A 12,500-nucleotide genomic window follows, 5' to 3' on the forward strand; every position below is an offset into this window, starting at 1 on the left:
TTGCTCCATCTCCAGCTCTCTCCAGCTGTGCTTCTGCCTGTCCTGCAGGTGTGTCTACTCTGGCACTGGGACAAGCAGTCATTAATATTCCAGTAATGGCTGCTTCCTGATCTGGGATCTGTCAGATAACTCATCATGATCACTACTCGTCAACCAGCCTATTCTGTCATTACTGCACTTGCCAACAGTAATTTCACTGACTATTCATCCTGTTTAATGGTGTGGAATGTAGCGAACCCACCCCGGCACCAGGAGACCCACCCCAGAGACCCACACCAGCACCAGGAGACCCACCCCGGCCACAAGGACACCCACCCCGGCCACCAGGACACCCACCTCGGCCACCAGGACACCCACCCCGGCCACCAGGACACCCACCCCGGCCACCAGGACACCCACCCCGGCCACAAGGACACCCACCAGGACACCCACCTCGGCCACCAGGACACCCACCAGGAGTGTGTTTGTGTTAAGGGGTGACAGAAAACTGACGGTACACACAGACACATGAGCACCCCTTCAGTCTCAGAGACCTTCTGTCTGTGTCCTCCACTGTGACTCTCAGTAACCTTCACTGATGCAGCTCACTCTGCGCTTGCTGTTGTCCTGCAGACAGTGTGTGTGAGACGTCTTACACTGTGGCTGATATTGTGTGTGTGTGTGTTTGTGTGTTTGTGTGTGTGTGTGTGTGTGTGTGTGTGTGTGTGTTCTGTTCTCCACAGAGGGTGTGTGTGAGATCTGGCTGACCAGTGAGGACACCGGTGCGTATGGACGGGACATCGGCTCTGATCTGCCCACACTGCTGTGGAGGCTGGTGGAGGAGATCCCTGAGGGAGCCATGCTGCGCCTGGGCATGACCAACCCCCCCTACATCCTGGAGCACCTGGAGGTACTGTCAGTGTGTGTGTGTGTCTGTGTGTGTGTGTGTGTGTGTGTGTGTGTGTGTGTGTGTGTGTCTGTCTGTCTGTGTGTTGTGTCTGTGTGTGTGTGTGTGTGTGTGTCTGTGTGTGCGTGCATGCTTGCGTGCGTGTGTGTGTGTGTGTGTGCTTGATGTGTGTTTCAGGCAGTGTGTTTTTGTGCGCTCTCCCTGAGATCCTGCTTAGTTTCTGCTGGAATCTGATCTCTCGTCACACGCACGCACGCACGCACACACACACACACACACACACACACACACACACACACACACACACACACACACACACACACAGTTTCTGAGGGTCATTCAGCAGCATTAGCGTTTAGCAATAGCGATGATTAGCACATGCGATGTGTCGCTAACGCCTCGTTCACACTGCAGGAGGTTAGCCTGGTCTGAGGAGCTCCAGCTGTGATTGGGGGGAAATCAGTGGTCCAGCCAATGAGAGAGTGGGTCATGAGCTGATTGGTCATTGTGTTCAGGAGTTCAACAGAAGTGTTTGTGATTGGCCAGAACGGTCTTCGATACTCTGCCAGAGCAGATTAAAGCCGCGTCTGTCAGCTGACCTGCAGGTATACGAGCGATCCATCCGCGGACCTCAGGGAGACCTCAGACGCTGCGGGTCAGTGATGTCATCATCACAGCAGCCAATAGCCGTCTGCTCTTCCTCACTGCTCCGCCCTTAACAGCTGATTGGCTGTGGTTTGGGGGCGGGACAGCGTTCAGATGGTGTTGTGTGTGTCGCCCTCTTGTGGAGGGTGTGTGTAGTGTAGTGAACAGCACTGAGGCTGAGTTCAGTGCTGCAGTGTGACCAGCCCAGCCCAGCCCAGCCCAGCCCAGCCCAGCGCTCTGCAGATGATCAGTCATGGAGAGAGCAGCAGACTCAGAGGAGACACCGCTCACACCGTCACGACTGTGGAGGAGGAGCTCACCGGTACAGCGTCTGCTAGACACACACACACACTCACGCACACACACACGTCTCCAGAGCGCTAGATTAAACCCCTAATGAGCAGAGTCTCTGGCGCTTCATTAATATGTAAATGAGCTGTGTTTGGGCTGAAATTAGCGGCTCTCAACACAACTGATGGAGATTCCCCAGAGCTGCACATCTGATGGACTGAACTGTGGAGGTCCACACATCTCTCTTTCCTCACACACACACACACACACACACACACACTGATGAAGCTGATCAGCAGTGTGTGCGTCTCCGTCCTGCAGTGTGTGTGTTGGTCATGTGACTGTGAGGCTCTGTGCAGATAAGCCTGATTCCTCTGCTCTGCTAATCAGTGGCTATTCTCCAGTCTAATTAAATGCTGTGATAGTGCTGTGTGATGCAGACACACACACACACACACACACACACAGACACAAACACACACACAGTGCAGACACGACACTGTACAGCACAGTGGAGTGTAATGATGGCGATCAGCTGTAGTCTGTCTGAAGTGTGTGTGTGTGTGTGTGTGTGTTTCTTCAGCTAGAATGATGAAGAATAGAGTCTGCTGTTGAGTTATTATGTGCCTGAGCACCAGCAGAGCCCTGGGGTCCTGATAAAGTGTGTGTTGCAGGAGATGCATCCTGCAGCACCCACAGGTCTTCTCCTTCCCGCATGTGCCGCTGCAGTGTGTGTGTGTGTGTGTGTGTGTGTGTAATCAGTGTTGTGTGTGTGTGTGTTCCGCAGGAGATGTCCCGTATCCTGCAGCACCCGCGCGTCTTCTCCTTCCTGCATGTGCCGCTGCAGTCTGCGTCTGACAGTGTGCTGATGGAGATGCGGAGGGAGTACTGCTGCGCCGACTTCACACACCTGGTGGACTACCTGAAGGAGAGGTGGGTCATTCCTCACGCTTCAGCAGTACTCACTGTCAGGAATACTGGATTCTGATTGGTCAGTCTTGACATTTCAAGGTCTGTTATTCCCAGATAACCCCCGCTGAATAACACACACTCAACTGAGAACTGAGAGTCACCGTCAGTGAATACGATCATCCATACACACACACACACACACACACACACATACACATTTACACACACATACATATTTACACACACATGGCATTTGAAGCTGTTTTGGTCTGTTTGTTTGTGTGTAGTGTGTGTGTAATGCAGGGTCTGGTTAATAATTAAGCTGTTCTTCATCATATATATAAATATTGAACAGTTCAGTTCACTCAGCTCAGCTCAGGTCAGGTCAGTGTGTTGTGGCCAGCAGCTGTGTCATAATCAGGATAAAGCTCCTGCAGCCGGTTGGTATTGATCTTCTATGATCTTCTTGTTCTCTATACTGCAGTGATCACGTCCAGTGTGTGTGTGTGTGTGCGTGTGTGCGTGCGTGCGTGCGTGCGTGCTTGCGTGCGTGCTTGCGTGCGTGCGTGCTTGCGTGCGTGCTTGCGTGTGTGTGCGCGTGTGTGCGAGTGAGAGAAAGAGTGGCACTTGGGGGAGTGACGCCCGTGTGTGTTTCCCGCTCTGCCTCGCGCTCTGATCTCTCCCTCTGCGTGACTGCAGGTTTGTGTGTGTGTGTGTGTGTCCTGTAGCCGCTCTGGTTCCCGCGCTGGTCTTCCCGCCTCTGCTTTCAGTCCGGCTGGATTAAACTCTGTTCACGTCTCTGTATGAGTCACTGTGTGTTGTCAAACGCTGAGTCACAGGACACACACACACACTCTCTCTCGCAAACACACACACACACACACACACACACACACACTCACACAGTAATAAACGTCTTGTAACACACACTCTGTCACGCACAGGAGGGCCCCAGAGCAGTGTTTTCAGTATCTGCGGCACTTCTTGTGCTCTCTCTTCCACACACACACACACACACACACACACACACGCACTGCAGAACCGGTTTTAGGTGTGCCGCATGTGGGACAGGAGTTTGCTCCCTGGGGCGATGAAACATGAGCAGGAACCGTCTGTTCTGTTGTGTGTGTGTGTGTGTGTGTGTGTGTGTGTGTGTGTGTGTGTGTGTGTGTGCTGAAACTCTCTCTGTTCATCATTGATGTGTGTTCCTCCGTGTTTGTCTGGTGTAGATGTGTGTTTTAATGCTGTGATTACATTAGATTGATAAAGGACAGGCATGAAGTCAACGATGGATGATGCTCTGGCTGTTTCTGAAACACTGGAGGTGCTGCACACACACACACACACACACACACACACACACACACACACCGAGCGCTGATCCTGGCTCTGCTTCTGCAGTCCTCCACGTGCTGAGCTTGTGTCGTCTGTCAGTTTAACAGGAATAACTTGATGATCATCATGACATAAACAGCCGTTTCACTGTAGTGTGATGAGTGTGTGTGTGTGTGTGTGTGTGTGTGTGTGTGTGTGCTTTCTAGAAATTATGCCAAAGCTGTTTGCACAATAGCGTCTGATCTCTGGAAAGGTCTGGTTTGAGATCTGTGTGGAACTCTGGTCTTGGTTCTGCTGGAGTGATCCTCTTGCTGTAGACCCGTGTGGCTTCACAGATCCCCTGAACATCAGCAGACTCTAATATAACAAAGACTGAAAGGCAGAAGTGGTGGAGCGGCTGTACTCCAGCTCCTCTAGGCCTGATCACAGCAGAGGAGGATCAGGAACGCTTCATTAACTCTGGCTGATAGCTTGCTTTGGAAGCTTTATCTAATAGTTTGCTTTCCTTGACTGGTTTAGTACAGAAGAGACGGCAGGTCAGAGTGATGATGACCACTCAAACACTGAGCTTCAGCTGAGACGGTCGTGTTTCTCCATTCTTCATCTCGGTGTGCTGCAGGGCTCTGCCATCAGCCCGCTGTACATTCAGCTCTACGTCAGCTCCGGCTCTTCATCAGCCTGGGCTCTTCAGCGATTCATTATTCAGCCCCATTAGTATAATTATTCAGCCCTACTTCTTCTTTAACTGTGTTTGTCTGTTTGTTTGTTTGTTTGTTTGTCTGTTTGTTTGTTTGTTTGTTTGTTTGTTTGTTTGTTTGTTTGTTTGTCTGTCTGTCTGTTTGTCTGTTTGTTTGTCTGTTTGTTTGTTTGTTTGTTTGTTTGTTTTTGTTTTTTGTTTGTTTGTTTGTTTGTTTGTTTGTTTGTTTGTCTGTCTGTTTGTTTGTCTGTTTGTTTGTTTGTTTGTTTGTTTGTTTTTGTTTTTTGTTTGTTTGTTTGTCTGTTTGTTTGTTTGTATGTTTGTTTGTTTGTAGACGTCTGAGAAGTCTGTTCTGGGTGGTAGTTTGTCAGTTCTGAACAGTTTTATATCCTAAAAATTGATCTGGGAGAGTTAAAGAGGTGCTCACTCCTGTCTTCTGTGTGGTTCTCATAATGTCAGGTTGTTTTGTGTAGTGGGTAACACAGTGTGTTGTGTTGTGTTGTGTTGTGTTGTGTTGTGTTGTGGAACATGGAGGACTCTGGCTAACCCTTGAAATCACTGCTCTGTGTAGTTGTGTATAATTTCGGTATAATTTCAGCCTGTGAATGGTCTAAAAATTAAAAAGCAGAAGTTTAGAAAGTCCCGGCCTGTACAGTGTTCACCATCGCTGTGTGTTTTCATCAGTGTCTGATTATCACAGCAGAGGAAGAGCCGTTTCAGGATATCCAGGTCAATATGAATGTGTGGACACCGTACAGCACAACAGAAGCCAGAACACAGCTCAGGGTTGGTCTTGAACTGAGAGCTGAGTCTGAAGTGTGGGCCTGTGTGAGTTTCCAGACCCCCGGCAGATATTGTAGTCGAGCTCTCCGTCTCTCGTTGGTTGCTGATTAACCCTCAGGAAGCTCTGCTCTGCGCAGGAGTCTGCAGGCTGTTGTTGAGGGCTTTAGTTTAGCGTGTCAGGACAGCGGTGAAACTGGATCCCTGCTGTGACACATGCTTGACGAGCGCAGGTGAGTAAATAAACAGCAGAATGCAAACAGGACAAGAGAAACCGTGACGCATGTGCTGACCTCCATTCACCGAGAGAAAGAGACGTGTTTGTGTTAGAAACTCCTCCAGAATAAAGGCTGGAACAGCAGCTGCAGACGTCCACACAGCTGCCTTTATTCTGCTCCAACGGCTGTGTTCAATACAGCGGCGGAGAGAGCTCAGGACACTGCAGATCCTCAACACACACACACACACACACACACACACACACACATGCACACACCTGGATCTGAAAACACAAACAAAACAAAAACAAGTGGACTGCAGTCAGCACATTGTGTTTGTGTCGCGTGTTCTGTCCATTATTAGCCTAATAAAAGGGTCTGAATGAATATTTTTTAATATTATTCTCATCTGCTAAATTATTTTGCCCTTATTTTAAGAATATCTTGCTAATGTGTTTCCATTAGTGATCGGTTCTACCTCCATATCTTGTGAGGATTTGCAGAGTGTTTTCTATTAGTGTCTGAGCTGTGAGGATTTCCATCTTGTGCCGTCAAACCGCTGCCGATGTTCTCTTAATCTGCTGGTGTGTTTGTCTTGGCATGGGCTCTCTGGGCCAGTTTAGTTTAATGCAGTGACTGATCTCCAATCAGCGGAGGCTGTGTTCACTCAGCATGTGTATAGCGCTGGATGCGTGTGCTTCTCTCTGTCTGATGTACACTGGACATCGCAGCCGTGTTGAGGAGTGTTGTGGTGTTGTGGATGTGATCAGCCGTGTAGAGAGCGGATCCGCAGTGTTGACACACAACAGCAGATCTCCTTCACTCAGGTGTTCACACACAACCGTTCAGCTTACCTCTGTTTTCAACACAAACGGCAAGTATTCAACATAACGTCCTCTTACCGTATGCACATTCTGACTGAGGCTGTTGGGAATGATATTGGTGAGATCTCTCCGCATCAGACACACTGGATCTGTGTGTGGTTTTGCCTGTTCAGAACTGGCTCTGGGAGATGGTTTTGAAGGGAGGAGATGTGTTTTATCTGTGCATGACTGAAATGTGAAAGATTTTATTCCCTAAAAGGTCTTTATTCTTTATAGGCCTTTCCAGTTTAAATAAAGCAACTAAAGGGAAATCCATAGGAGACTCTGGTTAGTCTGAGCAGGGTTTGTTAGGCCTGGTCTGTCTTTATCTGTTGAATTAAGGGCTCGTTTGCTCCACTGCCAGTTAGGGTCAGCATTTATTCTCCACTTTATAAGAAATATTTGCTGTGAAGTTCAATAACAAACCAACTTGACAATTTATTTCCATGTAATGCTGATAGAGCTGGTCATAATGTGGCACCTCAGAGACCCGTATCGACACCTCAGAGACCCGCATCTCAGTGACCCATACTTACACTTCATAGACCCACATCGGCCCCTCAGAGATCCAGATCAGCACCTTAGAGACCCATACTGGCACCTCAAACACCCGCATCAGCACCTCAGAGTCCCTTATCTGCTTTACAGAGACCCATTCTGACCTTTTAGAGACACATATCGGCACCCATACTGTCACCTCAGAGACCTGTATGGGAACTGCAGAGACCAGCACTGGTAGCTCAGAGACCCACACATGCACCTCAGGGACCCGCATCGGCACCTCAGAGATTCATATAAGTACCTTAGAGACCCATATTGGCACCTCAGAGATCTGTATTGACACCTCAGTCACTCATATTAACACCTCAGAAACATGCATCAGAAGCTCAGGGATCTGTATCAGCACCTTGAAGATCTGCATCGGCACCCCAGTGACCCGCACCACCACCTCAAGCATCTGTATCGTCACATTGAGGATTTGTATCGGCACCTCAGAGACGAGCATCAGCTGCAGGAGATGCAAGATCACGCAGCACATCTCCTGCATTCATCCAGTTCTGTTCTCCAGACACAGCCCTGCGCCAGTCCATACAGATCAGCAGGAGCACCGCGGCGGCTCCAGAACACACAGAAGACAGATGGAGATAATGATGTCCTGTGGGAAGATCTGCCCTTTGTGGAGGGCGTATGGAGACGTCCTCGCATCACCTTCCTCTCCGTCTTCTCTTAAAGTATAAATGTGCCGCGGTGGCAAAGTGAAATGTCAAACACTGAGCACGGGAGACTGAACGCCACCAGCCCCTGTGCAGCTCCATCCTGCAGGAATGGATGAGTTTAAGGCTTACACGTTTACAGACAGGCTTTGTTAGTTCAGGGATTGTGACTGGACTGAGTGTGTGTATCGCACAGGAGCCGACTGTAGGAAACACACCTGCCGTCAGTAGAGCAGATAAACTCAGAGCGTCTCACCAAGCAGCCGGTGATCCTGGAGACTGTGATCGTGTTCCACAACTACTTTTCTTATTTCTGAGTTTTCCTCAAGCTTTAATCAGCGAGCGAGAGCTCATGTCCTGAAGCTGTTTGCTCACAGTACACCACGCTTAAACACACTGACGTCTGAGTCTGAGTTTGAGGAGATTTATGAGCCCCGAGCTGGAGAATTCACTGAGGAATCAACTGTGGAGCGCTGCAGGGCAGAGAATGAAGAAACACACACACATCTACAGAGCAGACACACTGGAGAAACACACACACATCTACAGAGCAGACACACTGGAGAAACACACACTCCTGATCTACAGAGCAGACACACTGGAGAAACACACACACATCTACAGAGCAGACACACTGGAGAAACACACACACATCTACAGAGCAGACACACTGGAGAAACACACACACATCTACAGAGCAGACACACTGGAGAAACACACACACATCTACAGAGCAGACACACTGGAGAAACACACACACATCTACAGAGCAGACACACTGGAGAAACACACACACATCTACAGAGCAGACACACTGGAGAAACACACACACATCTACAGAGCAGACACACTGGAGAAACACACACACATCTACAGAGCAGACACACTGGAGAAACACACACACATCTACAGAGCAGACACACTGGAGAAACACACACACATCTACAGAGCAGACACACTGGAGAAACACACACACATCTACAGAGCAGACACACTGGAGAAACACACACACATCTACAGAGCAGACACACTGGAGAAACGGCTGGATCTCCAGCACTGGGATGATGAGGATCTCAGTGACGAGATGGTGATTCTCTCACAGAAACACTGATGCTGAATGTGTGTGTGCACTTTACCTGTGTTCAGGTGTGTCAACAGCTTCTCTAAATGTAGGTGTGTGCAGGTTCAGGAGGCCGGAATCCATTTGCTGAACAATGATTGTTTTTACCATGCCTCACATGAGCCAAAAAGGCCTCCAGGTGTGTGTGTGTGTGTGTGTGTGTGTGTGTGTGTGTGTGTGTGTGTGTGTGTGTGTGTGTGTGTGTGTGTGTGTGTGTGTGTGTGTGTGTGTGTGTGTGTGTGTGTGTGTGTGTGTGTGTGTGTGTGTGTTGATGAATAGCAGATCAGTTGCCCTTGCGCTCATCTGCTGCGTCTGAATCTGCTGCTGCTCCGTGTCTAACGCTCGAGATCCTGGAGTTCTGACCTTGTGAACCCGTAACCCGTGTGTACAGTACGGTTTAGCGCTGGTTCAGGTTTCAGGAGTATCTGCAGTGTGTTTCCTTCTGTGTGTCTTCTACAGACTGTGATTGGTCAGATCTGTCCAGCATAACTCTACTGATCCTCTAATTGGTGCTGGTGCTGGGGAACACTGTTCTGGGATCAGAGAGAGCAGATTCAGACAGCAGCTGTAGGTGCACACTTCATCACTGGAGGACTGCAGTGAGGAGTTTGGGATGTTTCAGCGCTGATGTTAGTTCTCTCTGTGTTTGCCCGGCGCTCCACGTGTCCTCGTTCACCCAGAGACGCAGGCATGAGTAAATGTTTGCCAGCACAGATTGCCTGTTCTCCTGTTCTGCTGTTCTGCTGCTCAGCTCAGTTGTCCTGCTGTTTGCTCCTTCATCTGATCCGCTGTGCTCTCCAGCATCTGTTGTGTAAATACAGTCTCCTGACAGCAGCTTCACGCCGAGAGATGAATATTACACCACCCGCACAGACAGAGCCTCCGCAAACAAAGACATTAGGCTAATTCTCCACGAGAGAGAGAGAGAGAGTTCTGCTCAGAGACCCGGCTAACCCCGCGCTCACCAATCTAACGCAGAGTCTGAGCATATCCAGCACACTTTAATTAAACGCACTGAAGCTCCGCCGGGAATCACTCTGCAGAGATTTAACTGCAGCTGGGAATAGAGTGCAAACACTGGCGGTGTGTGTGTGTGCGTGTGCGTGCGTGCGTGCGTGCGTGCGTGCGTGTGTGTGTGTGTGTGTGTGCGCGTATGTGTGTGCATGTGTGTGTGTTTGCTCTTCACACATCAGCTGAAGAGACGTTCCTCAGTGAATGTGATCAGACTGATGCAGATGAGGAGGACGTCTCCCTCAGGCTCTGTTTACACTAGTGCGTTTTAGTTTTAGAACGGTGTTTTAGATCAAAAATGATCCGTGTCCACACCAGTGTTTCACCTAGCGTCTCTGAACATATCTCCATCCACTCTACGCCACCATAAACGTACATCATGTGATCATTGGCGCACTCTGGGCATGCGTGTTCTAGTATAAACAGGAAGCATGCGTCTCACTCGGCATTTGGTTATTGTTAGTCAACAAACGCCAGTTGAACAATGAACACGATGGCGAAGAAAGCAAGAGAGGTATATTTGTGGACAGACGACGAGGTCGAGTTGTTACTAAACGTAACAAATGAATAACTGCACAATGCTGCCTAAAACAGACAATAGTGCAAACAGCGCTCCCGTTTCTGTGCCCATGTTGTTGTTTACAGTACTGTCTTGCGGTAGTGTTAAAGCCGTGTGTTATAGTCATGTGATAGGGGCTTGACGAATAAGGGAAGGATACGCAATGACACAAAAGCCCCAATCAGCAAGCGAATCTCAGCAGCGCCTCCGTTTTCAGACGTCTCCGTTTTCCCTCATCCACACTGAGACGCAGCAGCAGCGCTTCAGAATGAACATGGCCTCTCCAGCGTTTCCAAAACACTCCTTTTTCGGCGTTTGAGAACTGCGGTGTAGTGTGGACGGATGGTGTAACCGTAGCAAAACTTACGCGTTTTAAAACGAAAATGCATAAGTGTAAACGGCCTCAGAGTTTACTCAGACACTGGCTCCAGTTAAAGGCTGTCAAGTCCATTTATCCTCAGTTTGAGTTCAGCCTCAGGTTCATTCATGTGGACAACACTAAATCTTATGTATCATACACACACACACACACACACACACACACACATATATATGACAGCACACCGTATACAGCTTAATAAATGTACATGTCATCGTTTTGCTGAATGTGTTGTGCTGTGTGTGCTGTCCTCTCTGCTGTCTCTGCTGTGGAGCTCTGATGTGTGAGATGATCGGCTAATGAAGATGAGTTTTATTTAGCTGAACTGAGTGTGTGTTGTTGCCATGGAAACACAGAAATGACACAACTTTGGGTCAAATGCAGAGAAGCCCAGCCGTCTGGAGTGATGGGCAGTAGTGTCCGCTGAATGACTGAATGCAGATCTATATTTCCCTGAAAACTCTCAACTCAACATTAGTTGGCAGTTCATTCCACTGTGGCGACCCAGATGAATAAAAGGACTAAGCTGAAAAGAAAATGCATGACTGAACAGTGATGTTCATATCCTCCGCTTTAAGAGAGAGTGTGTGTGTCAACGTCTCCAGTCTGCTGCACTCTCACACACATGCACACAGACAAAAACACACGTGGATATTGTGTGTGTGTGTGTGTGAGTGATGTACAGTGGTCTGACCTGTCTGTCTCCGCAGGGTTCCAGGCATCACCATAGCGACAGACATCATTTGTGGTTTCCCGGGAGAGACGGATGAGGACTTCGAGCAGACGCTGGCGCTGGTGCGGCGCTACCGCTTCCCCAGCCTGTTCATCAACCAGTTCTACCCGCGACCGGGCACCCCGGCGGCCCTGATGCAGCAGCTGCCCGCGCACGTGGTGAGAAACACACTACACAACAACCCAACACTGACAACAACACAACACAACCCTAACCCTGCCTGTGACTGGGCACACTGGCGGCCCACATTAACCCAACACTGACCCTGACCTGAGCATGTAGTAAGATACACATGACCCAGCACTGAGAATAACCCAACACTGACCCTGACCTGAGCATGTAGTAAGATACACGTGACCCAGCACTGAGAATAACCCAACACTGACCCTGAGCCGTGCAGATGGTGAGATCTGACCTCAGTGTGTGTTCAGACCAGCACTGCTCTGTCATTGAGAACTGTACATAACAGCAGTAGACACACACACACACACACACACACACACACACACACACACACACACACACACACTGCTGGACGTCTCCAGATTGGCAGTGTTGAACTCGAGCTCTGCAGATGTGTTGATCAGTGTTGTGGTGGTCTCGGAGCAGGAGAGTGATGTGAATATAAGCCGATCAGACACACTGATCTCGGGTCAGAGGTGGAGGACTGACGCCTGAGTTCTCTGTGTGTATAACCTCTCCATCTGAACACAGCGCTGATGCTGAGCTCACAGCTGACGCTCCTGTGTGTGTGTGTGTGTGTGTGTGTCCTCTGTCTCACTCTTCTCCTCTTCTGCCTCTCCCACAGAAGAAACAAAGAACCAAAGAACTGTCGGCGCTCTTCCACTCCTACAGGC

General features: G+C 49.3%; 1 protein-coding gene across 1 annotated transcript in view; it reads left to right on the plus strand.

Annotated features, from left to right (window-relative positions):
- cdkal1 (CDK5 regulatory subunit associated protein 1-like 1) overlaps positions 1-12,500 on the plus strand; it is a 44,422-nt gene that overhangs the window by 30,040 nt on the left and 1,882 nt on the right. Inside the window, exons 9-12 of the mRNA NM_200627.1 lie at positions 723-889; positions 2,610-2,755; positions 11,621-11,801; positions 12,452-12,500. The exon at positions 12,452-12,500 is cut by the window's right edge and continues 14 nt beyond it. Coding sequence (NP_956921.1) covers positions 723-889; positions 2,610-2,755; positions 11,621-11,801; positions 12,452-12,500 — 543 coding nt within the window. The remainder of the gene's footprint in view (positions 1-722; positions 890-2,609; positions 2,756-11,620; positions 11,802-12,451) is intronic.

Source organism: Danio rerio, chromosome 16 (genome assembly GCF_049306965.1).
Source record: "Danio rerio strain Tuebingen ecotype United States chromosome 16, GRCz12tu, whole genome shotgun sequence".
Lineage (NCBI taxonomy): Eukaryota > Metazoa > Chordata > Actinopteri > Cypriniformes > Danionidae > Danio > Danio rerio.